The following is a 27,603-nucleotide window of genomic DNA, read 5'->3' as shown; positions in this document are numbered from 1 at the left end:
ATTTTTCATATTTTATGACAGTTTGGACTCAAGCAGCACCATCTACAGTTCAGCATCCTTATATAATCAATCTTTGAAAATAATGGATAAAAAATCTGTTTGGTGGAATCATTGTCACATTTTAAAGAAATATAATTGACTTAGTTTAGGAGCTTCAATCACTTGTGTTGTCTTAAATTACCCTTCAAGTGTATAAATAGGCTGGTCCCAGAGTGTCTAATAGATACATCCAAAGACAAGATAGTTGAAGGAAACTGTTTCCAGGGCCTACTCCGTGGATCGGCTTCCTCCGAGGCGTGGACGTCTATCAGCAGAGAATGTACCTTCACCTATCAGCAGAGAATGTCCCTTAGTCTGTAACACAGTCAAATATATTCTCAAGTAATATTCAAGCATGCCATTCAGCGTGTTAGTACGAGCAGCTCGGGAGCAGCTTGGGAGAACAAGAAAACAGAGACTGCTTTAGATTGTCTTCCCAAAGTGACTCAACTTTATTCACAAGTATAACAGTTTATATAGAGGGTAAAATTCATGAGACAGCAGATTTATCAGTTTAAACCAGTACAGACCAAGATAAGGCAGCGTCTTCCTGCCCTTGGGTGAAGAAGCATCCTTTGTGTAGTGTATCAGTTCAGCTACAATTGTGATTATCTCAGCGACATATTTTCAAGGCACAAAACGAAGAGTTCTTTCATTAGTGAAATCTGAAACAAACCATTTGGCCTTCAACAGGCGTCTAAAAGATTAAGAAACTAATGTAGCTGAGGGAGTGATCTCTGTGGTATTTCAACCTTGTTGAATGACAGAGTTTTCCTGTATAATGTCACTATAAAACAATATCCAGTAAATGCTCCCATGGTACTAAAATACCTAACAATAGTAATCGCATTACTAGGAGTATAGTGAATGGCAACCGCAAAATATCATATCGCAGATCTAAATTTGGACAATCAGCGTTTTCCATAAAGGCTTGCCATCTGTGGAACACACTTCCATCTGATATCAAATTGATTACAGATGTTAGTTCCTTTACATTGAAGGTTAAAAGTTAGTTAAAGGGAAATCAGAGCTGTAGTGATTTCAATTCATCTTTTTTTGTGGGGTTTGTTTGTTTGTTTTTACATTGTCTGTTAATTGTAGCTGTATTCATGGTGTATTTTGGTTTCATGAAAATGTATGTTTTAACTCTGTGTATTGTGAATGTAAGCCCAACAAGGGACAATTGTTGAAAATTAGCCATAGCTGTAATGTTATGTGCAGCACATCAGTTTTATGTTTTACACTTGGACTATGTTAAACTGCACTGTCTGTTTTAAATAAAGAATTATTATTATATCACTAAGTACACTAAGAGATTATGAGAGGATGGATATACAGAACTATAAGCTGACTGCTGCAGTACATACATAGAGGAACAGTGTTAAGTTGAACTCTTATAGCATTACTTTGATGATACAACATTTAAAATTGGATGAGTTTAGGCATTTCAATTTGTGATTACAAAGGTTTAAAATCCTCTGCTCCCGTCTCACTGACTTAATACAAACCACCATCACTCAGTCTGCTGTCTTTTCTTATCTTCTGTCCACAAAGTGCAAATTTAGTTGTTTGTCTGGTATCAGAACTGTGCGGCTGATGGATTTCAGCTCTCCCAGTGTGGGGTCGGGTTTGATTTCAAACTGCCTGATAAGCTGTGAAAAAAAAATAGAGTTAGTGAGTTGTCTGAAACGTGGATGACAATTGATTTGAATATGGACAAATGTATTATCCCACACAATCACAAACAACAGAGATGCATAAGACACGTATATACCCTTCAGCATTAATGAAGCCGTTCCAGATTTCCGTCAGATTTTTTCCCACTTTCCATGAGACCCCTCCCCCCCCAAACCCCCGCACTTATTGTTGGACACACCTGGGTCACATTTTAAAAAATCCAGGAGTTTCCCTGGGATGTTCAGCAGTTTTTTCTCCTTCTTGTCACTTACTTGAAACAGGAGCAGATACATCTCGAGCTCAGCAATCCTGCGACCGACACAGCCTCTTACTCCAAAGCCAAACGGGATGGAGCCGAAGGGGTTTGGCCTCTCACGGCCGTCTCGGAGCCATCGCTCTGGCTTAAATGTGAACGAGTCGGGGAATGTGTCCTCATCATGGCTGATGGCATAGTGACAAAAGGTGAACGGCGTCTGTAAAGCAATCAACAACTGGAAGTCAACACAATATGGAATACTGATCCTCCCTTATAACACAATAGCCTTTTTATATCCAGGCATCATAAATATGTCTTATTAAGTTAATACAAAAAGCACTCACAAACAATCTAACAATGGTTAAAAGCAGACCTACTTTTTTTGGGAACTCATATCCACCAACAGAAACATTCTTTTCTGCAATGATCCTCGCATTCATAGAAACAACAGGATACATCCTGCAAGACAAGTTATTTTTTGTTTGCATGTTACTTTAGGCTGGTTCATAGTCTGGCTTCTTCTTAAGCAGGTGAATAAGAATGTTGACTGATGAATTAGTCTACATTTAACCTGTTAAGAGCCATGAGTTCAAATAAAACCCATTTTGGCTGCTAAATAGACAAACTTCAGGAAACTTGAAGCTTATTTTCACTTTCAAAGATTTTCAGTTTGGCTGTTACAAATATGTGAAAACTATCTACTAAAAACATGTTTGTTTCCTGCATTAATCACTTCAGTTAAAGCTAAATTGCAGCAGTCTCACCTCAGCGTCTCTTTGATAACTGCCTTTAAATATGGCATGCCAGTGATGTCAGCAGCGGTGGGGATCCGGTCTAATGGTACCACAGTGGACACTTCTTTATAGAGTCTTTCCTGGATATCAGGGTTCTTGGAAAGCTCGTGCAAAGCCCACGTGAGAGTGTTGGAGGTCTTGGGAGTTTAAAAAATGTGAAAGTAAACTTTTGAAGACATATATGCTGAGCCTTGCATACATGTACATGCAAAAGAAAAGTGAATACACTGAGTGGTGAGCTTTGATGATTAGAGCCGTGCAGAGTGCCTTTTTACATGTGATTTTTTATTACTAGTATTGGTATTCCATTTACCGTGTCCACTCCAGCTAAGAGGAGCTCAGTGACGCTGCCATACACATCTTTAGTGCTCATCTGCGTGTTTGAGAGTAGGTATGTCAGGTATTCACCCTCCACATCCTGCTTGTTGTCAACCTGCTGCTGAATCATCTCCAACTTCTTGTCAATCAATTTTTTGGCTAGAACAGGTGCATAAAAATGGTGCAAAAAAAAAAAAAAAAGTTGGAACACTGTATAATATCAGTCAAAACAGAATGCAGTCATTTACTCATAAACCCATATTTTACTAGCAACAGGACATAGGATGAAATATACTGTATCAACTGAGACAATTTATTATTTCATGAAACATATTAGCTTGGGTTCAATTTGATGGAAACAACATATCTTTAAAACGTAGGGACAGTTGCACCAAACTGGCAACAGTTCAGTACCATCAGTACCATAACTGGTACTTTTATATCTTTTATATCCATAACTGGCTATAAAAAAAGAGCATCTTATAGAGGCAGTGTTTCTCAGAGGTAAAGATAGATTATTCACCAATCTGCAACAAAAGACCATAATCTAGAAATGCTGCCATCTACTCTGGGACAAAGCTCATTTAAAATAGAGGCAAAGTGGAAAACCGATCTGTTTGTTTGTTTCACTTTATTAAAGACACACATGGGCCCATAAAAAAATTAATTCCATAGCGTTACACAGTTATATAAAGGCTAAAATGTCAATGGTTCCATAATTTTGAATAAAACCTAACTGAACTTAGTGCAGGGTCAGTCAGAGATACAGTTATATGGGTCCGCTGCCACTGGCCAGCGAGCCTTGAAGCTACAAATGCTGGCCTAGGACCACCTGGTGGCATGATGGGAACACCCACGAGGACAGCCATGGCTGGTAATAACGGACCGACTGGTCCTGGCCCCACGAAGGCCACCGACTAACCCTTTTTCATCTGGGTTTTCTCCACAGGTCCCGGCCGTTACGGACACCATGCCCAGCTCACCTAGGGCTGCATAGGCATTGGGGCAGGAATGCTGGAGATGTGGGCAACCGGGGTATCTCCGTTGGGACTGCCCGTTAATGGAGGTGGGACAGGTGCTACGTATTGCCAGCCCTCCGATGCCCTACCCTGATTCAGGAGAGACATACCGTTTACCGGTAAGGTGCCCAGGGGGTATATGCCAGGCTTTAGTGAACTCGGGCTGTACGCAGACCCTGGTCCACCAAACCCTGCTGGAGGCTGAGTGGGTGGAGGTGAAGTGTGTGCACGGGGACATTCATAAATATCCCTCAGTGCAAATAGAAATTAGATATCAGGAAATCTGGAATCTGGTCCGGCGGACGGAGCAGTGCCAGGCAGCGCTTGTGCGGGTGAAAAAAGCCCCCTGTGGATAACTGCTGTTCCACACACCTAACAGCTCCCTCCTTTTTATTCTGCAGACCGAGGAAATGAACCATTCGGCTTGTTATCAGCACTCAGTTCAAAAGTCTGTATCTCAGATGGTATATGGTGCATCAGTACCTGTGAAAGTCTGGAAATGCTCCATAAATGCTGAAAGGTATCGCATTGCATATTTCATCAGGATAATGTTAAACTGCATACTGCATCTATTCCAACAGCATGGCTTTTTACTAGATGAGTCCAAATGCTGAACCGGTCTGCCTGTGGTTTAGACCTTTCACCAACTGAAAACTTTCAGACCATCACGAAAAGTTCCTCTGGCAAAAGTCCAGCAGCTGGTCTCCTGTTGTTGTTGACTGTTGCTAAAAGAAGAGGACATGCTGCACAGTAGAAAACATGGCCCGTTTTGTTGCTGCCAATTGCCATGTGTCTCTGTACTGAAGCCCAGTTTTGGACCCAAAGTGCAGGATGCAGAGGACAGGACATGAAATCAATTTAACTTTAACTAAACCAAGAAAATTAAAGCAGAGGGTTACACAGCACGTGTATAAGGGAGAACATGACAAGGAATATAGACAAACAAGAGGGAAGGGGGCAAAGTGGAGACACCTGGTGAGAAAAGCTGAACTGAATCCGAGCTGAATTGAACATAATGCACATGAGACAAGAAACTATCAAAATAAAACAGGAAATGAACAGTTGACAGATCCGGATACGTGGACTTTACACAGAAACAAAAAACAAATACTGGGACTAAACTTACTACACACATGTCTTTTTGACACATGACACTGAGGACTAAGCACAGATAAGACAAGGGAAGACACAGGAACAGACGAAGGCAAAAATAAAAGGGCACCCAAAGCATAAACTGAACATACATAACCTGTTACTAAAAACTGGGAGGAGCAAATTTGATGCCAAATACTAAATAGGGGTTTATAACACAAAATGGTTCACTCTGCTACTTCACCATATTACACTACATAGCACTACATCTCTGGATAAAAGATAAAAGATGCTGAATGATGCACATGTAGTAAAGTAACTGTAAAAGGATTCTGAATCCTCAATAAGATAAGAAAAGCACTGTATAAATACCAGCTGATAGAGAATAAGGCCGTGGCTCCTTACGGGAAGTTGGTGCAAAAACCCCCCACAGATTTATTTTTTTCTTTTTATAATAATGTTTATTGTTTCCTAACACTCTAAAACTTAACTAAAACATCAGGACTGTGAGGTTCAAACTGCTCACCAAAGCTGAAGATGCCCTCCCAGCCAGCAATGTAACGTCCCCAGTAGGGCAGCAGATTCCGGCTCCACTTGGGAAGAATAAACACTATCATGTTGTAGGAGAACATCTGGGCTATGGAATTGATGAAATCTTGTGTACCACCAGGAATTTCCTCTTCCAGACAACCAAGCCTTGTCTCAAACAATATGGAGGCAATTCCTGAATGGATAAGAAAAAGAAAAGGCACTGAATCTAGCAACAAATTTTTTTCTTAACTTTTAGCTTCCTTTAAACTTTAGTTTGAAAATAATATTTTTTTCATTTAGTTAATTAAACAAATATGTTATTTAGCATTCAGCATTTGCAGTTTTAACCATCAGACTACCTTCTAGTGAAAACAGATAAAGCTCATTGGCAATGTTGGTCACAAAGTCTCCTGTTGGGCTGCACTGGCACAGACTGCGCATCTTCTTGGTGAAGTCTTTAACCACATCATTGATAATCCCAGAATACTGGGCCGAGTCCTTCGGATTCAGCATCCGCTTGTTAAGCACCACCCTCAGCTTGTACCACCTCTCTCCATCCCTGTTGGAACAGAAACATGTTTGCACTGAAATAAATAAATCCAAACGCAAACACAACAAAGAGTCTGAACTATGATACACTTGTGCATCCATTATGGCTGATTTTCTGCTACATTTTTCCATTCAACCAGTTTGTAGCCAGAAAACTAAAGAGCTCACACAAATATCTAAGCTGGCTGTGGTCTGCAGTTTGTTTGCTACTATGCTTACATGCGCACGCACACACGCACACACACACACACACACACACACACACACACACACATATATGTATATAAAATGCATAGAAACATTGAGAGAGTGCATCCTTCATTTTGAGCACTATTTTAAACCAGTTTGTCTTGTGAACAAAGTAACCTTTTGTGTTTAAAGTGCAGCACAACAGACAGACCTGACCTTCATTGACTACTTTGATTATTTACTGATATTTACTGACTGGTATCTGTCACGGCGAGTGGAGTGAGCCGTGTAGAGGAAATGAAAGAGGATCCAATTACAGGCACTTGCTGAGATGCGAATGTGGTTTATTGTAGAACAAATATGGAAATGGCAAAACGGAACAAAAATAATCTATACTGAGACAAACTAAACTATTGAACAGCAAACATGAACACAAAGGAATGTAAACAAAAGGTACATGATGGCGACAGCAGGGAAACCACACAGTAGATACGCAGACAGACCAGCGACTACAACAACAGAAGACACGACTTAAATACACTCAGGGAATACAGGGAGATTACACACAGGTGGGGAACACAGCTGGAAGTAATTGACAAGAGGAGACAAGGAAGGCAAACTGAATACACTCACATAAGACACAGACTTTCACAACAAAACAGGAAACAAGAAACGCAGACTCGACACAGAGGCAGACAGAATATAACACATGGAACTCAAACTATGCTAAACATGAGACACAACCGAAGAACAAATCCTTAAACACGAATAAACAGAAACATAGAATTCTAATAATAATCAGCAAAGCACACGAGTCTCAGAAAACAATCCAAAATGCAAAAATAAACTAAAACTTAAATAAGTTAGTTTTAGTTTATAAAATATAAGAAACTCAAAATGCTGGGTCGAAACGACCCAGAACCGTGACAGTATCACTGATGCCAAATTTAATCATTTAACATTTTTTGCCATTGGTGCATCGTTCTGATGCAGTATTTACTGATATCACATTGCTATTAGTGTTCCCTGCATCAGATTTCTTCAACAAGCCTGTGATGAGTTTATTAAACTGTGGCTCTGACTGTTGACCTAGAAAAACACCAGAGTATTACTGGTGTTTTCCTCAAAATCCTCAAACTTTCTTGTAATTTCCAGCTTTTCATAATAATATGACAGATATTGGGTGTGGAGCCCACTGTCTTCAGATAAACAACACAGTTTAAAATCTGCTCAGCCTTTTAGTTTCATTTGATTGCCTAATATGGTGGTTCTCAAACTGAGCCTTTGCAGATGGTGAAGGAATGACCACCATCTGCAATATAAATTTTATTTTAGCAACATAAATAGGTTTACTGCTGCTACTGCACTGAGCTTGACAGAGCTAAAATTAAACATTGATCCCCTTATATTGTCACCGGTTCATAAAACTTGTGGAGCATTAACATTTTTCTGATTTCTTATCTTTATGGAATATACCAGCCTGAGAGGAATCTATTTAACCCAAATAGGTCAAAAACAATCCCTTCCACTCATAATAAAACTCTTTCCCTGGAAATCTGTTACGTATTAGAATCTAAGCAATCACAATGAGATTATTTTTTAGGTGGGGCAGCATTACTACACTGTTTGGTAGTCTTACTCTGTAAAAGGTCCATAGCCGAATCCTCTCATGTCACGATATTCCCTCCACACACTCATGTCTCCTCTACAAGGGAACTTCTCATCCTTCCTCAGCAGCTCGGCCAAAAGCTCTGGGGTGCTCAAGGATATTGATCTGAGTCCGTCTCTGTAAATGGGCCCATACAGCTGCTTCTCATAGATCTGACGGTGGAAAAGTGATAAAGGTAGAGCTGCATTCTTATAGAATAAAGATGAAGACATTTGGGGATTTTTGCAATGTGTAATTTAAAAAGCAGACATTATATTTAATCAGTCAGTAATCAGATGCCAGAGGTCAGTGTGTGCTGGAGTGGCTGCATGTGATTCATCAGAGAAAGAAAGCAGCCCAAGACTCTGTGTCAGTTAGCTGTGAGACAAGCTGATACTGTCTGAAGGTAACTATGGACAAAAAAGTCATACAACCAGCCCAACATTTTCTATTATTTATTGTCACTGGAGGAAAATGCAGTCACTTGTAAACCCATGACCTCTCAGATTATCAAATTTGTCACCAGGGTTTCTGAAATGCATCAGGTGGAAAACACAAAACATCTTTGACATCGAACTGAAACAAGCACATATCACTGTGAGTGAACATAATAAAGATCATGCACTGCAGCCTACCTGAAGCTCATGCATACGTTTGTAGAAACCCTGAAACACCACTCTGCAAAGAAACTCCAAGAAGCTGACATGTGGGAGATCTTCCACTGTCCGAGGCTTTTTCTGGATGGTGGAGAGGGCCCCTGAGGCAGGGGAGACCCTTGCAACCCCTCTGGAGCAGACTGGGGCCAGGGAGATAGGGCACGGCAGCAGTGAGCTGCATTTTCTCTTCACCAGTCTACTGGACAGCCATGCAGCCATTATGAGGGGAGAATAGAAAATACAGAGAGCTCCTATTGCATGCAGAAGACTAGCCATAAAGGGAGGCGCCACATCTTGCTAAATGTTTAACCCTTCCAGCCCAGCTCTTAAGGATCAACAAAGACAAGAAGCCACAAAGGACCACAAATGGAAAAATACCTAAACTCACATTTTTCTGCTCAGTAACAGTGAGATGGCTGCTTTTAAGCAAGCCTGACTATAGTGTCAAAGTAAATCAATGACTGTTTCTAGTTACTGAATCAAAAGAATGCTTTTAATTTAAAACACATTTGTGTGATGAGCGAAACAGATGTGAGATCTGATCAACACGACTTTCAGTCTCCAGCAAACATGCTTTGGATACTGCAAGAGTTATATTTTTGTGTGTGTCTCATCTCAGTACCCTCCTACTGTGCTGTACAGTGAATACAGAAAGGCAAGCAGAGGTGATAGAGATCCACTTCCACACCCTTTAATCATACACAACAAAAAAAGACCAGTCTAGTACAGTCAGTCATGTGAAACAGAAAGTATATGCTTCCTTTTCTAAAGTTGCTTCAAAAGGACTTCAGAGGACAAGTAGCAACCAGGTGCTTCTTATGAAATACACTTTATTAACTGATCATTAGTAAGAGTAATCGCCTGTGTAAAAGCAGACGTTTTGGCAGTTTTCTGGTCTGAAGCATTCAGGTGCATGTTACCATAATGCCACAATCTTCCCAGAAGTGGGCATCCCAATTAATTCACCCAAGATCGCATCGTGCAGCCCTCAGAGAAACTGTAAAAAAAACAAACCCTGAGCTCCATCTCAAACTCTGAAGGCCTCAGTCAGCATGATAGTTCATGATAGCACAATTAAAAAAAGACTGAGCAAGTTTGGAAGAGTTGCCAGGAGAAATCCTCTACTCTAAAAAGAGCAGGGCAGCACAGGTTATGTTCAAAAAGCTGCATCTGAACAAACCGCAAAACTTGCGGACCGATGAGACCATACGACCAGATGTTTGATCAGCATGCATAGAAGTATGTTTGGAGATAACTAAACACATTATAGCAACAGTGAAGCAAGGTAGTGAAGGGGTGATGATTTGGGCAGCTTGCAGTCTTCAAGTCAACCATAAGGTCCTCATTGTACCAAAGCATTCTGTCACATGTGGTGATGGACATGTGGTGGTGTGACCTCAAAAGAGCTGTGAATGAATGAATGCTCAATGGCCTAAAACAACAATGTAAAACAAAGTGGATGCTAGACTGATAAATAGAAAACAATTATGTTATCACTGCTAAATGTGGTTCTATCATGGGGTGCACTTAGGTGTTCAGAAGCTTCTTCTGCATTTTAGTTCAGTTTTTGTCAAATAAATCACATTGTGTAAATAGGCAGTGTCTTATTTTTCCACCTCATTTTAAGGCTTGCTGCTGATTTATATGTGAAAACTATAATTTTAACTACAACTATAACCAGAGCTGGACTGGAACAAAAGAATCGGCCCGGGCATTTTGACTAGAGACCGGCCCACCAGGTATTATAGGAAAAGCCATAAAGCCTTTGAACGAAAACAAACGCTGTTGTCACAGTGACGTACAGTCTTGTTGGTATATGTATGATTTCTATACATTTTACATCAGATAAAAACTTTGGTTGTAAGATTCAAATAATTATTTGTTAAAAGCGAGACATTTTAAATGAGAAAAAGAAAGAAAAGTATTTCCTTGTGCCCCCCTTTCCCTGTTAATGCCCTACATGGCCCCCTGGCAACACTTTGCTAGACCCGCCCCTGCACAGTTACCAGCTGTCAGCTATGTAGAAAAGGCTCCTGATGTTATTTGTCTCTCAGAAACAGTTTATAACTTCCCTTCAACTCATTCGTGTCACCTTAAAGGTAAACCTGTTTCTCCATCACCTGTTCAGCTCTGATGATTCAGTAAGGACATCTCCTGGTTTCATCTTCATGTTTCCCTCTCACCAGATAACCAAACCAACATCATGACCAGCAGCTTTTACAGCTGTGGCTCCAGCAAACATCAGCTGATACTAGAAAGTAATATTAAATAAATTCTAACAACAGCTGATCAAGCTTAAACGTGCTGCTGTTGTTTAGCGCGACATCCGCTGGTTTCCCGTTCTGGCGCAAAGTGGGCGATAAACAAGAGAGACCGGACTTGCACCAGAAAAGCCGATCAGCTGATCACTGATCAGTTTCATGATTGAAGTAGCAACAGGAAAGGGAGAGGTGAGAATGAGAGAAGAGGCAGCTGACAGCGTAAAGACGCAGAATAACTCCAGCTTTGTGTCTTTTCCCATTGTAGCTGAAGTACGGGACAAACTGTGTTCCTTCTCAGCTAATTACAAAACGCGTAATATTTTCTCTGAATACAGGAGGATTCCGTTTTTTACTAATTAACCTTATGAATAAAATAAAGTTCACTATCAGTAACATCAAAGCACCCACCCAGCTGTATAGACACTTCGTCATGCTACCTAGCACGCAGTACGAGTTATTGTAACTGACTGTAAAAAGTCAACACAACGAAAATAAACTCCACCTAAACTTGGTTTATATCTGACCCAGATAGACTGCAGGTCATAACTTCTTACCTGAAGTTCAGTTCACCTCTCCTCCTCCTGCCTCTCCTTTCCCTCATCCATCTGTTGGCCTATGTGGTGTTTTTCCAGGTAGGATGGATTCCCAGAACACCACCACCAAACAACTGAGTTATTTTTACACATCTGCCAGCATCTGGCCAATCCACCACCTTTCATTGTTTATACCGTTACTGAAAAAAAATAAATCATCAGCCCATAAAAACAAAAAATCACCATCGGCCCACTGGTGCAAATGTCCGGTGGGCCAATGGCCAGTGCAGCTATGACTATAACTACATTTGGAAGACAACCTTTCAAGGTCAGAGCAAAGTTTTTTGCAAATTTTTGAGAATGAATCTTTCCAATAAGACAGAGCTTGGAGTAAATGTAGGTGAGGTTTGTGTGTTTGTATTTCCAACATCTAAGCAGTCGCATAAATCACAAAAATCAACTCTCTTATGCGTCTGTCTCATTAATAAACTTAAACTGAAAATATTTTTCCATTTCTCTTTATTTGGGCTTCAGCATCCAAATCCCTTCCAATCCTGTCATCCTTTTATTTGAGCAACATTGTCTATCGATCCTGCAGGGTCCATTTTGTGCAGCAGAAAGTGTCCTTGCACCTGAGCAGCACTGATTTCAGAGTGTGTGGCTAAAGCGTGCTTGGCAAAGTGTTCTGCCTCAGAGGCCGGTTCGTCGGGATAAAATCGTCGGAACATCTGGGTGAGCTGCCAGTGGGTGCAATGCCCGATGTACTGCTTCAGATCAACACGGCCAGGTCGGATGAGCGCTGCGTCTAACCTGTGTGCAGATATCATACACAACGCTGGCAGTTAATGGCACTGAAAACACTTCTTATGTTTCACAAGTGAAAGAACAAGTTTTTGTAGCCATGACAAAAAGATTGTAATGTTCATTAAGGAAGCAGAGAGACGTGAGGAAGATGAGGTGATGAAGCTGATCATACAGGCAGGGATGAACAGGTAGGCGTGCACGGATTAATTTAAGATCTGAAGATAAAGTCAATCTAACATTTGATCATGTGATCAGTTATAGTTTATTAATGTATGTAAATTGTCACTATGGATACACGGTCTACTGTGCACATGCATATCAGACCTATGTACTCTGATACTGTGTCACACTGCACTACTCCTTTTTTCCCAGGACACTGGTTATGTCAATCCCTGTACTGCACTTATTTTATTGAGGTAGGCTGCTGTATCACAGCAATATCTCAACTTCACCAGCACTTGGTATGCAGCGCCACCTGCTGTTGGGGTCTTTTATTTTCTTCTAATTCTGTTTCAGTCTCTTCACTGCTTCAATTGTTTTTTTTACATTACATTTTTTACATTTACATTAGAAGCAGCTATATCAGTTTACATGTTGGTACAATGTCACTAAACACTCTTGGCTTCGAACAGTACCTGTCTATGAAGTTGGTAGTCATAAAAACTATTCGGGCCTCCGATGAAGCCACTCCGTCAAGAGAGTTCAGCAGTCCGCTGAAGGTCAGTCGTCCCATTCCCTGATAGGCCAGAGGGTCTGAGAGGCAACAGAAGAAAACACAGCTCAGTGACTTCAAAATTCACCTTCAAACCAGAATGTAACAAATCTGGTCAAATACAGCTTTACAGGTTGCTTCAGTACTGAATATCAGCCTGTTTTAAAACCACAGAGTGGAGCTGATGAACATCTGTGATGTTTTAAACATGTAAAAAGAAATATGTTTGATCGGTTCTGCTGCTCACTCTCAGTGGGAAGCAGGTCTCTGCTGACAAAGGCTGCATCGACATCCTCCAGGAGAATGATGCTCTGCTGCGGAGCCACACTCAGGAGGTGATTCAGGCGGTCGTCTGAAAGTGTTCGGTCACTCAGACTCATCAGACAGATGCTGTAGCCCAGCTCACCAGCCAGCGCCGTGCTGAAAAAACAGCAAGTTACACAGGCATTGGTGAGGTTACACGACGAGTACGCAGCAAGAAGAATAAACCCAAATAAAGCATATACTCACATAAAACTGCTCTTTCCACATCCGGGGGGGCCGTACAGCAGGTAGCCTCTTCTGTAGGGAATACCTGCACAGGTGAACAACCACCATCAGTAGAGGATTAATCACAAAAAACCCTAGAAATTCTTCTACAAAGTAGACAAATTAAAACGTTCGGTAACATTTTTCTTATCAGGTTTTTCTAGAGACCTTCCCTACTCTCGAACAGACTCTGGTAAGGAGTCGGACCAGACCTTCAGCAAAAATCCAAGGGGCTTTTAACAGAAGTGATGTTCATCAATAAAGCGATCAGAAAATCAGCAACTTCCACCAAGAATGGGCAAAGTACCCTGTGAGTAACAGTTTCATGATAACTCAGTTGTGTTCCTTTAATTGTGGTGATCAAGACATTATAATCATGATTAAAATTCATGTCATGTAACATTTTACCTCTATCTGTGTACCATTTGGGATTTCCAATGAAGTCCTTCACGTCATCTACAATCCTTTCTGCAACACCCACGTCCAGCACCACAGAGCTGAGGGGTCTGCGCCGCCGAGGAAAGCCGAAGGGCCGCCACTCTGCACCCATGGCCGTGTACATCACTGTCCTGCCTTCCTCCTGCTTCAGCGCCAGTTCTCTTGCTGCAAAACAGGAATGAAAGCTCAACTAAAAGCCCACTCAAGTATTTTGTCAAGTACAGTTAAGTCTGTAAGTATTTTAGACAAAACTTCACAACTTAGCCCATGTACACCACACACTGCACTGAAATTAAGCAATTAAGGGAGGAAACATCCAGACTTCGAGAAGCTACTCGGTGCAAACATTTGGAGGGATGAGCCTCAAATCCCAAAATGTTGATACTGTTCATCTGGATGTAGATGAGCCTCAAAATTCAATGTGATAATTCTGAAAATACATCTGCAATACAGGTGAAAATCTAACTATGTGCACACCTGACTTCATGTGTTGTTAAACTTACCTTCTTGTAAGATATTAAAGAAGATCTGTCTGTCTCTGCCTAAAGCTGTGAAAGTGACAGACTCCCAGGGGGTTCCGGTGTGCAGATCCACCATCTGCTTCTCCCTGGTTCTCTCCACCCTGATCCACTTCCTCCCATACCTGCAGACCACAACGGAAGTCAGTGTCACAGAGAAAGTGGCCAATCAGTTTAGAATACAGGTCTTATAGGTGTAGTGGTATGTGCTATACCAGATGATGTGGTTGCCAGGGCTCGGGTGAAAGTCAAACTGCGTGTGAACCCGTCCGCTCTCGTGCGCCAGGTAGGAGGTCTCCACGCTCAGGTGCTGCGTGTGTTTGGCGTGCTTGGTGATCCAGCTCAGCAGCCAGTTGTAGCTCTTGTCCCTGCTGGGCACCTCCAGAGTGATCATGTAGTGCCTGCGGAAGAAGATCATCCCCACCTGAGCCCCTTTCCTGGCAAGCGCCAGAGCTGTCCCGACCCCGACCAGTCCGAAGCCGGCTCCGAAGTACGGGTTGTCCTTCAAGCCGTCCAGAAAATCCGTCAGGGGCATGGTGACGGCTGCAGTGAGACTCTAGATACCCCCGCAAAAGGAGCTCATCTGAAGACCTGCGTAGTGCAGTAAATAAAGGTTATCGGTCTTTCTTCGTATCCTGACAGCTGCTTGTAGGCTGGAAATACATTTAGCGACAGTTAAGGCTACCCGACTGGCTAAATTACGACAGTTGCGTTGTTTTTTTCCCTCTGACTTAATCTCTCACAGCTGCCACTGGTGACTTCATTCATTCTCGTGTTTAAACCTTCATTCAGCCACATAAAATCCCCAAGCGTGCAACGATGCTTCTGCACGGCGACCTTTACTACACTTCCTGTGTTTGATGGATACCGTTCCGACTTTCCACTGGCGCTCACAAATAATGGTCCCCCCTCCTTAGTAATCTATTTTTATGCTCACCTAATTTTGCTAACCTGTTAAGAGAATAACTACGCAACGGTGGTTAATGCACTCTGTGAATTTTAGTTTAAACGGCTTGAACCGCAACAGCGATGAAAAGCTAACAGGGACGCAAAGACTTTGCGATGAGCGTCTCAAGAAGCTAATGAGGGTTAGCTCAGCTAGCATTAAACGCGATGTTATTATTGGCGTGTTTCAATCACTTTATATTATTAATCAGAGCGAGAAAAACTTCAGCTGCTGTAACTCACTGACAGCTAAGGATTTCTATAACAGGCAGTCAGTAAAAGTGGATTCAATGAGGCAGACGGTGCAGCCTTGCGGTTAAACACAGCTGTTGATGTTTTGTTTTTTGGATCCAAAGGACCGTGGAAACCCGGGCAGTAGGTCTGACTCTGAAGTTCATTTTCTACTGTAAGCACCTGCAATTTTGTGCATGTAACCGTGTACCTGTGATGTGTCTTATTACAGTTAGCACTAGTGCAGTAACTTCATCAGTATGAAAGACCACTATGTACTATCAAAGTTATATTAATATCAATATCTGTATGTCATTAATTTTTTCTATATATTATCCCTGATTAAAGGGTAAGTTATACAGTGGGGCAAAAAAGTATTTAGTCAGCCACCGATTGTGCAAGTTCCCCCACTTAAAATGATGACAGAGGTCAGTAATTTGCACCAGAGGTACACTTCAACTGTGAGAGACAGAATGTGAAAAAAAAATCCATGAATTCACATGGTAGGATTTGTAAAGAATTTATTCGTAAATCAGGGTGGAAAATAAGTATTTGGTCACCTCAAACAAGGAAAATCTCTGGCTCTCACAGACCTGTAACATCTTCTGTAAGAAGCTTTTCTGTCCCCCACTCGTTACCTGTATGAATGGCACCTGTTTGAACTCATCTGTATAAAAGACACCTGTCCACAGCCTCAAACAGTCAGACTCCAAACTCCGCCATGGCCAAGACCAAAGAGCTTTCGAAGGACACCAGGAAAAGTATTGTAGACCTGCACCAGACTGGGAAGAGTGAATCTACAATAGGCAAGCAGCTTGGTGTGAAAAAATCAACTGTGGGAGCAATCATCAGAAAATGGAAGACATACAAGACCACTGATAATCTCCCTCGATCTGGGGCTCCACGCAAGATCTCATCCCGTGGGGTCAAAATGATCATGAGAACGGTGAGCAAAGATCCCAGAACCACACGGGGGGACCTGGTGAATGACCTGCAGAGAGCTGGGACCAAAGTAACAAAGGTCACCATCAGTAACACACTACAACGGCAGGGAATCAAATCCCGCAGTGCCAGACGTGTTCCGCTGCTGAAGCCAGTGCATGTCCAGGCCCGTCTGAAGTTTGCCAGAGAGCACATGGATGATACAGCAGAGGATTGGGAGAATGTCATGTGGTCAGATGAAACCAAAGTAGAACTTTTTGGTATAAACTCAACTCGTCGTGTTTGGAGGAAGAAGAATACTGAGTTGCATCCCAAGAACACCATACCTACTGTGAAGCATGGGGGTGGAAACATCATGCTATGGGGCTGTTTTTCTGCCAAGGGGACAGGACGACTGATCCGTGTTAAGGACAGAATGAATGGGGCCATGTATCGTGAGATTTTGAGCCAAAACCTCCTTCCATCAGTGAGAACTTTGGAGATGAAACGAGGCTGGGTCTTCCAACATGACAATGATCCAAAACACACCGCCCGGGCAACAAAGGAGTGGCTCCGTAAGAAGCATTTGAAAGTCCTGGAGTGGCCTAGCCAGTCTCCAGACCTCAACCCCATAGAAAATCTGTGGCGGGAGTTGAAAGTCCGTGTTGCTCGGCGACAGCCCAAAACATCACTGCTCTCGAGAAGATCTGCATGGAGGAATGGGCCAAAATACCAGCTACTGTGTGTGCAAACCTGGTAAAGACCTATAGTAAACGTTTGACCTCTGTTATTGCCAACAAAGGTTATGTTACAAAGTATTGAGTTGTATTTTTGTTATTGACCAAATACTTATTTTCCACCCTAATTTACGAATAAATTCTTTACAAATCCTACCATGTGGATTCATGGATTTTTTTTTTCACATTCTGTCTCTCACAGTTGAAGTGTACCTCTGGTGCAAATTACTGACCTCTGTCATCATTTTAAGTGGGGGAACTTGCACAATCGGTAACTGACTAAATACTTTTTTGCCCCACTGTATGCTACAGTGGGGACATTTGGAAGTCTGTGGGTTTTCAGCTTGAAAAGTTCGGGTGTTATCAGTGCATTTCCAGCAACTATGATCATATCAGCACCATTAAGATACCACTTTATTCCAGACTTTTTTTTTTTTATCTACATGCACAAAATATATATCAAAGTCTAATACTGAGCTGTTGGGCGGGAGGAAAAGAGGAAGACCACCGACAAGACTCATGGATGTAGTGAAGGAGGACATGCAGAGGGTTGGTGTGACAGAGGAGGATGCAGGTTCTACTGTGTTTTCACATGCTGGGAATTAATATCCCATATCATAGTTCAGGAGTGAGATGACAAATGGAACAAAAGAAAAAGCAAACCCTTAATAATGTTTGATTTAAACAAAAAAAAAGAAGTTCTGAATAATATCAAAACTAAAAGCAAAACAGGAATTCACAAGAGTGCGAGAAGGACAAGGAACAGACAGCCCAACACCAAGAACGAACAGGGTTATTTATACACACATGGAGTGATTGGTCGTTAAACACAGATGTGAAACTAATCAGAATCAGAATCAGAATACTTTATTGATCCCTGGGGGAAATTATTTTTTGTTACAGTGCTCCATTATAAACCAACATTAAGACAAGACAGACAATACACTAACTAAGAATAGTACAATATATACATATATACGCATACATACATAAGTCACTCAATGAGCTGATGCATACAGTCAGAAAGGACTGAAAAGGACAGGAATGTTATAGAGTCTGATGTTTAACTTGTGCATGTGTACCCTAACATGATATTAAAATTGTTGTGAAATTTTAAGGCTTTACTCTTTATTTTTTTTAGACACAATGGAGACGATGGATTTTCATTGTGAAAAATGTGGACAGAGCTTTTCAGACAGCGGCATGTTTGCCTCTCACCCCTGTTCACAAAGACAAATCGCTTCATCCAGTAAAGTGCAGCTGGACAGATTCAAGTGTTCTCGGTGTGCTGAGGTCTTTTCCAAACCAGCTGCTCTTAAACATCACTTTAAAACCAGCCACAGTGACCCAGACCTGACAGGCCCGTTCTCCTGCTCTGAGAAAGGCTGCTACTTCAGTGTCTCGGACCGTGACGAGTATCAAGCCCACATAATGTCTACACATGGCCTCACTCTTGTGCCCTGCACCTACCGGGCTTGTAAAAAGTCATTCCTTACACAAGCTGAGATGGAAAGCCATCGGAAAGGACACATGCCCTTTGGCTGCTTTCACTGCCAGTTTGTCTCTCAAAATGCTAAAACCCTGAATGGCCACCTCTTGGAACACAAATATCTACCAAATAATGCTCAAGGTAAGTGGGCCCTGCGGGGAGGTGGAACTCTCATACCTTCAAACCTTAGCTGTAAGATGGAAATTATGATTATTTTCTCTTAGGGAATGAGCAGGAGCCAACACCGATGGGCTATAAGGAAAGCTGCTTGTCTGAGGTCAGCGTGTCACAAAGAAAAAATCGAGCTTGTGGGCCAGAGGAACAACCTGAGAGGCCAGGTGGCATGAAAGACACGACTTTAGCAGGAGATGCTACATCAGTGCCATCCAAAGGTAAGAACACCTATTATCTGCTTAGTGGATTATTATGGTGACCACTGTAATCAGCTACAACATTAAATCTGACAGTCTGCTTGAACACAGTGGCTCCTGGGCACTCACATGGAAGTCACTTTGACATGATTCTCCTAATTCTGATACATTTGATTTGTATAGTACCAATTGGCACTTTATACACGTGTCAATGATCCTACACTTTGCAGACATTTTCACTAGATGGAGCTTTAGCCAGATGTAGAAGTCATCAAGTAACACCTTTTTTGGGGTTGTATATTGTTTTCTCTTCTTTACTTTTGCACCTTTGTGGTCCAGCTACCCAATTTCGCAGTGCAAGAAACTGCAAAATGACAATCAAAAGCTCTGAGTCTCTAAGATCAAGTCGCTGGTTCTTTGTTATCTCGCCTGCTTCTTCACACCCCTCCCCTGACACTGTTGGTTCCACCATTATGAATTTCTTCCCTCCAGGAAACCACATCATCATCTATTCTGAGATTAGTGTATACCCAGGTTGACCTTCATCCTGCTGTCCTTGTACGACAGGTTCTGCCTGATACTGGCCTGTGCCTCTATAATAAAAATGATGCTGTTCAGTTGCAGTTTTCATTTGACTCAATATCCTTTCCTGCTCTAGGACCTCCTAAAGTGCTGTTACCACTGTTTATACCCTAATTGTGCTAATGTTCCTCTCTCTCCACATAACTGGTTGACTGGTCAAGCTAGGACGTTATAAGCTTATTCAAGTAGGAAGGAAATGCTCCACCCTCCACAGTCCAAGTCACGTGATGGCACTTCCTCAAAGATTTGTAATTCTTCCTAGACAAAGCCAATGATGCCTCACGAGACAATATTTGGCAAAAGTGGGGGAAAAAAAATCTGTAACAGGAAAAGTCCTCCAGCAGACTGCAAAGGGAAAGAGGAGAATGAGAAGAAACAGTACAGTAGATGGACAACAAACGAAACTATGGTAGAGTAGGCAAACATTAATGACATGCAATAGTAGTACACAAACACAGGAGTGAAGATGTGATTGAAACATTTAGTTGCAAAGTTGAGGAAAGGTTCAGGTCCACCCTGTATGGCCTTAATTTAAAGGTTAATCAGAAAGGAATGTCCAAAGCCTGCTATTAAAAGTAGACGTGGTCTCCTCAATGCAAACCAGAAGTTAGTTTCATAGTAGACAAAATCTTGTTGGTGGCAACCCCCCAAGCAGGACAGTGACCCTTGTCTTACCACAAAAAACTGCAGAGCTCATGGCTTTCCTGAACTCCAGAGTCCTAAATCCTGTTCTCAATGATCCTACTGATATGTGCTGGAACAATTCGGATCCAGAGAGGCCTTATTTTATAATCTCAAAGTTGTTGCCAAAGTCGCAGTACAGACACCCGTTGGAGTCCCACATCAATGCCCTGAAAGCTAGGAGCTCTTTTGATGCCACAAAAGAGACCTACACATTATTAGACAGATGTTGTGAGTGATTGGTGCCCATCACAAGTGGTTTATTACAAAAAACCCATCTCTCATTACTGTTTAACATGACATAAAAGATCTGTTCTTTAATCAAAATGACAGAGAAGGAAAAAACAGTAAACAATGCAAAATATAAACTGTAACAAAGACAACCCATTATTCTTGTAAACGTATATTTAAACTAACATTTTCAATTTGTTTCTATTTAACAGAGTACCTTGCAGAGGGATCAGAGCACATCTATCGCACCCACACCTGCCCCAAGTGTCGTCGCTGCTTCAAGATGCGCTCTCACCTCCAGGAGCACCTTCGTTTGCATTTCCCCGACCCAAGCCTCCAGTGTCCCACCTGCAAGCGTTACTTCACCAGCAAGAGCAAGCTGCGTGTTCACAGGCTCAGAGAGGCCGGCGAAAAGATCCACCGGTGCCACTTGTGCGAGTATTCCGCCGTGGAGAGGAGCTCAATCCGGCGCCATCTAATCAGCGTGCACGCCGGAGATGGCGAAAACGGTTACAGCTACATTTGTCCGACCTGTGGGGGAAGCTTTCGCCTGAGCAGCGCATTGAAGGCTCACATGAAGTCACATAACATCCCGTCTGACAGCCAACCCTTGGCCTGCTTTCAGGAGGGTTGTTCTTTCCAGAGTTCTCATCACAAAGACCTCATTAGACACTCTGCCGAGGCTCACGGAGTCAAAGCAGTGGAATGCCGTCATCACGCCTGCGGCGCCCTCTTTAAAAGCGAGACAGACATGGATGATCATTATCGGACGCACCTCGCCTATCACTGCTCAGAGTGCGATTTTTCTTGCTCCAATAAAACAGTCTTCCTCCAGCACCAGCGGCTCGGTCATGCAGGGCCTGAAAAGCTCAGCTGCGACTTCTGCTCCTTTGTCACGTTCAACCCCGTGGAGTTTGAGCAGCACCTCGGGCATCTGCACGCCAACGAGAAGATCCACCGCTGCTCTCAGTGCAGCTACGTGACCTCGCACAAACGGGGTTTGAAGCGGCACATGCTCATGCACAGTGGTGAGGATGGGTTTGGTCACATGAATCCTGCCTTAAAGTCTGGGCATTTCTCCCTTGTGACACAATAACTCTTAAACTTGTTTTTCCTCTTTAAGGTGAGAGGCCCCACAAGTGCAGCCTGTGTGAGTTCAAGTGCCGAGATGAGTCCTACCTGTCCAAACACATGCTCACTCACTCAGATGATAAGAACTTCATGTGTGCCGAATGTGGATACGTCACCAAATGGAAACACTACCTTAACGTCCACATGAGGAAACATGCAGGGGACCTTAGGTACGCACTCAAGAGGTTTCTTACACATCTTTGTTATATTTTAATTTTGGATCTGTTGTGTAAGCTGAGTTTCTTAAGAGCGCAACACCAGAATGCACAGCTGTGGGTCTTTAAGGTGGGGAACAGTGGAGGTGGAAGAAGCATTGTTGGTTCTAGATTCAATACTTCCTGTTTCCTCTCCTAGGTATCCCTGTGATCAGTGTCCATATCGCTGTCACCGCATGGACCAGCTAAACAGCCACAAATTACGGCACCAAGCCAAATCACTCATGTGTGAGATCTGCGCTTACGCCTGCAAGCGCAAATATGAGCTTCGAAACCATATGTTGGCCAAACACTCCGGAAAGGACAGACAGTCCGCCGTGTTCAAGTGCAAATACTGTATGTACACCACCTGCTACCGTCAGGCGCTTCAGAATCACGAGAACTGCAAACACACCAAGCTGAAAGAGTTTCGTTGCGCCCTTTGCTTCTACTCCTCCTTTAGCAGCATCAGCCTTTTCCTTCACAAGAGGAAAACACATGGGTACGTGCCCGGGGACAAAGCGTGGCTGGACAACTACGCTGCAAAGGAGAAGGAGAGGAGCTCGGCTGAATTCATGCAGGATTTTTACAACAAGCCTTCAGTTACTCACAAGCTGCCTGAAGGACCTCCACCTTCTGGTACTCCTGAAGGTCAAAGAGACCAAGTCCTGCCTTACCACGATGGCAGCAGAGAAACGTCTCCTGCTTCACAACCTGAGGAAGTTTTTGACGTTGTTTCTCAGGAGACCATTACAGAAAGTCCTTCGCCCATCGGCAGTCCTGAGGAATACTGTACCCTCGTTCTAACTGCACTCTCCACCTCTGACTTTCAAACCCCCTCTGAAAACTCTGAAAGGGTTCCTACTTTAGAATCTAACAGGCCCGAGGCGTCACAAGTAAAAGCAGACCTCTCATCAGAGGAACATGATGAAGATATACATGATAGCTACGAGCCTCTAAATAACACAGCTGAACTGGTTGAGCCCGGAGATTGTCAGACACCTGACAGAAACTGTGAAACAATCAGTCCTACTTTTCCACCTGAGCACAGTCAGCCATTACAATCTGAGGTGCGTCTGAATGCTATGAAAAAGTATGACAAGGACCAAGCAGAAGCCATGGTGTTAGAGGGACGGGTGCAGATGCTCGTGGTGCCAGCTGAAGGTGTTTACCGCTGTGAGAAATGCTCTTATGTCACCTGCAGAGAGAGTGCTTTGAAGCACCACTGCCAAGCTCTGTGCCAGGGCAGGATGAAGGGCCACAAGTGTCAGGCCTGCGGTGCGCAGTTCAAGCAGAGGCGGGGCCTCGATGGCCACCTTAAAAAGAAGTGCCCAGCCATGCCACGGAAAACGAGGACATTTGTAGGCATTTCAGAAACAAGTGTTGCTCCAAAGGAGAGCTGTACTGTAGATCAGGAGGGATCCAATTCAGATCAGACAGAGCAAAATAAAATTTCCACTGATCCTGAGTGTTCATCTCATTCTAAGACCTTTGTTAATGATGATGCTGCTACATCCAGTGCATCTGAAAACCAGCAAACCGAAAGTCAGAAGAAACTGATCTCCAGTAACAAACAGCAAAAGTCCCTTTATAGTAAAAAGGGTGGGAAATTCAGATGCAAGCTGTGCAGCTTCTCATCCGTCAGGCTCATAACAATTAAACGGCACCTCTCGACCTGCAGAAGAAGATTCAGGAAAAGGGAGAATGAGACCAATTCTGAAACAGGTGATGAAGGTGGGAATGACTCAATCAAAGAAAGAGAAGAGCTGGTGGAGAAACTCGACGAAGATCTTGTAAAAGTTTCTAAGAAACGTCAAATTTTTGGCTGTCCAAGCTGTGCATTTAAGTGCAGTCAGAAGAGAGCTTTAGACAGCCATGAAAGAAAAGGCTGCATGAGGCCTGGTGAAGTACAGTGCGCTCTCTGTTCATTTGTAGCCAAATCTAAAGTTTCTTTGACCCGACACAGTTTATGTAGTCATGGCAAGGAAAAGTTCGGTGCTGCCAAACCCAAACGTTTGCACTGCCAGCACTGCACTTTCAGCTGCAAACAGCAGCGCTGCATGACGCAGCACATTGCACTCAAACACAAAGGTGCACGACCTCACCGCTGCCGCTTCTGCCCCTTCAGCACCACGCGGCGCTACCGCTTGGAAGAGCACGAGTCTCTCCACACAGGTGTCGGCCGTCACCGCTGTGACGTGTGTGACAAAACCTTTGGGGCGGTGACCAAATTGCGCCAACACAAGAGACGCATTCACGACAAACTGCCCACGCACTTCTGCTCGTTGTGCGACTTCAGCAGCTACACGCTCGACGACGTGAGACGCCACAACCGCAGATGCCACACGGGGGAGCTGCAGCACGTTTGCACCCACTGTGACGCTCAGTTTAGCTCAGAGGTCGCTTTGAGAAACCACTGCAAGCGTGTGCACCAGCTCCAGGTGCGTTTCTCATGCAAGCAGTGTGACTACACCTGCAGCAGCGACATCACACTAAGGGCCCACCAGCAGAGCAAGCACCCCCAGGTGAAATGCAACACCTGCCAGGAGTCATTTGAAACTAAGGAAAGCCTCGAGCTTCATCAGAGAGCTCACCTGGCGCATCAGTGTCACGTGTGTCCCTTTGCTACCAAAACGAGGCAGCTGCTGGCTCAGCACCTCTTGAGCGAACATGAGGAGGGACCTGCGGAGGACAAGGCACTGAGGTGCAGCACCTGCCAGTTTGCTTGTCACCATCAGCTGGTCCTGGAGCAGCACCTCCGCTCGCACGGAACCAAGCGCTTGTACAAATGCACCGACTGCCAGTACTCGACCCGGAACAAGCAGAAGATCACGTGGCACATTCGCATCCACACTGGGGAGAAGCCTTACAGCTGTGAGGAGTGCAGCTACACTTGCACCGATCCATCGAGGCTGAAGGTACCAAACAAGCTTCCATAGATCCCAGACAGTTGGTTCTGTTCATCTGTATCCACGTCCACTGAAAAAACTTCTATCGACACGTTGCTTTTAGATAATGCAGGATGCTAAATATTCAAAGCAACTTTATTACTAAAAAAACAAGTCAAACAAGCAAAGCTGGCTGGAGAGTTTGTTAATACAACTTAAAGGGTTAACTTGGACTAATACACAAGCTTGGAAAACAGGAGGGTGAACAAACCCACAAGTGGGCAAAAACTGAGGGGAGGAAGGAGCTGAATGTAGGCTGGGGATGGATTGGATTGAAGTAATAGCCAGTAATGATAGGCTAGGTGAGGACAGAAACCACAGTAAGACATCAGAGAAAAACAAAACAGGACTAACTAAAATATCAAATACAGAGACATTACACGGCACGTTAAACAGAGGCAGTGGAGCACAAAAGTAGCTTAAAGTTGAGACAGAGAAATGGCGAGGAAACTAAAAACACAAGAAGGAATAAAAAAAACAGGTTTTGAAGCTCAATAAAAACAAAAGAATTAAAAATGTAATTTATAAATAGTGGTGTGTACTTTCAAGCAGGATTTAGGCTCCAGGTGTCTTCACAGTTAAACTTGGCTTTTCCGTATTATGAAGATGTTCATTTCATGCCAGCGTGCATCAACTTGGCATCTTATGCTGCAGAAATAATGTGATCTGGAGCTGGTTATGTTTGAGATTGGAAATCAGCAGGTTTACTGACTAGTCAGTTCCCTGGAAGATGGCATCATTTGTAGCTAGAATTATAAATCCGGGTTAGTATAGTTTGAGTTAGTGAAATGATAAACATTTCATGTAACTATTGAGCCTGATTTCTGATCTTAGGCTCACAGAAGCCAGATGAGTTAAATTTGCTTTATAGTACAGAACAGGACCAAGAGCAGTAAATGGGAACAAAATGCAGTAAAAACTAAACGGGTATCTGTAAGACGACAACAAAACCGCTGAGACCAACATGTTAAAAGTTAAAAACAAAGAACGATGGCAGAAGCGTTTACAGTGTCTCTGGTTGTGTAGTTACTTATTGAGGCTCATTTTGAGTCTTTCCATGAAATGGAGCACAATGAAAGCAATAACAGGTCCCTTTTATTTTATTTTTAATGTTTTTATAGCTTCACATGAGAGTTCACCAAGAAGAGAAGAAGTACCTTTGTCCAGAGTGTGGCTACAAGTGCAAATGGGCGACTCAGCTGAAATACCACATGACCAAGCACACAGGTATCAGAGGTGGCTGTTTTCACCCCTAAAAATGCAGCTGAAGAGCTGCTGTTGGAAAATGAGACGTTACATTTATTTACCATACAGCTCAGGCAGATATGATGGTTATAAACTGAACACAAAACACAAACTGACAATCCACATGCTTATCTGATGTATCCAAACTGCATACTGGACAGTCTAATTTAGGAGTGTCAATCATAAGGCCCGGGTGCCAAAATCAGTCCAGCCCACTGGAAAGCTTTAGAAATTCCCATATACACACAATCAGTTAAATAGCTCCTTCTAGTGGTCAGGGGTGAAAACAAACCAAATGTCTCCTGCAGAAAGGCATAAAGTGAAAGTTTCTAATTTAATCTTGCAATATGTCTAAGTTATAAAGTGATTTGGTTACATTTTTAAATAATGTTTGTCATCTGCAGGAGAGAAGCCGTACGCCTGTGATGAGTGCGACTACCGCACCAACAGAGCAGACGCCCTCCGCGCACACTGCGACACACAGCACTGTGATGTGCGCCCTTATGTTTGCGAGAAGTGCGGCAAAGCCTTCAAGACTAGCTTCATACTGAAGACCCACCAGCGCCAGCACAGCGACGACAGGCCATACACGTGCGGTTTGTGCCAAAAGGCTTTCAGGTGGCCTGCGGGTCTCAGACATCACTACCTGTCTCACACCAAGCAGCAACCTTTCAGCTGTCGCCACTGCTCCTACAGAGCCAAGCAGAAGTTCCAGGTGGTCAAGCATCTGCAAAGGCATCATCCAAACATGCCAGCAGAGGAAGGTGTGGTAAGAGACTCAGAAGCTGGAGGCCTCACCCTGAAGGAGGCTCTCGAGGGGACTCTGGATAAAAGAGCAGAAGAAGCAGCCAATGAGCTGCTTCCACCAGCCAGTGAGGTACAGGAGGTTGCTGAAGAGGTCGAGCTAGGATTAAACCCTGAAGAGAGAGAGTAACTGGTGACATAGCTGGTAAATACTGATGTTTGATTAGCCAAGCCTAATAAGACACTTAGTACACATATTAAGAGAGAATGTAAAGACGGGTCATTTATTTGAACAATAAACAGTTTTTTTTATATCCTATCTTGTGATAATTTCCTATAATCAGAATATAATTGTATTAATGAGAAAATCACCATATGAGATGCCACAACTGTGCTGCCAGTCCAGAAACTCTTAATAATGCAAAATACATTGTTTACAAAAATTCAACACTAAGAGAAATGGAAGTCCTGGAAAAAATAAACAAAAGAAGAAGAAAACAAAGATTCCTTAAAAACAAATTCATGAAGCCAAGGCTGAAAACAGGACTGCTAGGAACTCTTGGCTTAATAAGCCAAAAGCAACTGAGGAAT

General features: G+C 43.0%; 3 protein-coding genes across 3 annotated transcripts; 1 reads left to right on the top strand and 2 right to left on the bottom strand.

The window, feature by feature from the left end:
• Window positions 1-467: 467 nt before the first annotated feature.
• Window positions 468-11,918, bottom strand: cyp27a1.1 (cytochrome P450, family 27, subfamily A, polypeptide 1.1). Its single transcript, XM_026144874.2, has 9 exons — window positions 8,748-11,918; window positions 8,104-8,285; window positions 6,086-6,285; window positions 5,722-5,919; window positions 3,080-3,243; window positions 2,737-2,903; window positions 2,350-2,431; window positions 1,989-2,189; window positions 468-1,691 (listed from the first exon to the last, which is right to left on the bottom strand). The coding sequence occupies exons 1-9, from the start codon at window positions 9,042-9,044 to the stop codon at window positions 1,575-1,577; spliced, it is 1,608 nt and encodes a 535-aa protein (XP_026000659.1). The 5' UTR covers window positions 9,045-11,918; the 3' UTR covers window positions 468-1,574.
• A 146-nt stretch (window positions 11,919-12,064) lies between these two features.
• bcs1l (BCS1 ubiquinol-cytochrome c reductase complex chaperone) lies at window positions 12,065-15,097 on the bottom strand. Its single transcript, XM_026144116.2, has 7 exons — window positions 14,778-15,097; window positions 14,548-14,687; window positions 14,015-14,209; window positions 13,589-13,652; window positions 13,326-13,498; window positions 13,002-13,119; window positions 12,065-12,372 (listed from the first exon to the last, which is right to left on the bottom strand). Exons 1-7 carry the CDS (start codon window positions 15,095-15,097, stop codon window positions 12,120-12,122), a joined length of 1,263 nt encoding a protein of 420 aa, XP_025999901.1. The 3' UTR covers window positions 12,065-12,119.
• A 675-nt stretch (window positions 15,098-15,772) lies between these two features.
• znf142 (zinc finger protein 142) lies at window positions 15,773-27,331 on the top strand. The gene is made up of 8 exons (XM_026144113.2): window positions 15,773-15,913; window positions 18,538-19,026; window positions 19,110-19,277; window positions 20,963-21,778; window positions 21,874-22,051; window positions 22,236-24,993; window positions 26,145-26,250; window positions 26,673-27,331. Exons 2-8 carry the CDS (start codon window positions 18,543-18,545, stop codon window positions 27,200-27,202), a joined length of 5,040 nt encoding a protein of 1,679 aa, XP_025999898.2. The 5' UTR covers window positions 15,773-15,913; window positions 18,538-18,542; the 3' UTR covers window positions 27,203-27,331.
• The last annotated feature ends 272 nt before the right edge of the window (window positions 27,332-27,603 follow it).

Source organism: Astatotilapia calliptera, chromosome 16 (genome assembly GCF_964374335.1).
Source record: "Astatotilapia calliptera chromosome 16, fAstCal68.1, whole genome shotgun sequence".
Lineage (NCBI taxonomy): Eukaryota > Metazoa > Chordata > Actinopteri > Cichliformes > Cichlidae > Astatotilapia > Astatotilapia calliptera.
This window is presented reverse-complemented; position numbering and strand designations above follow the sequence as displayed.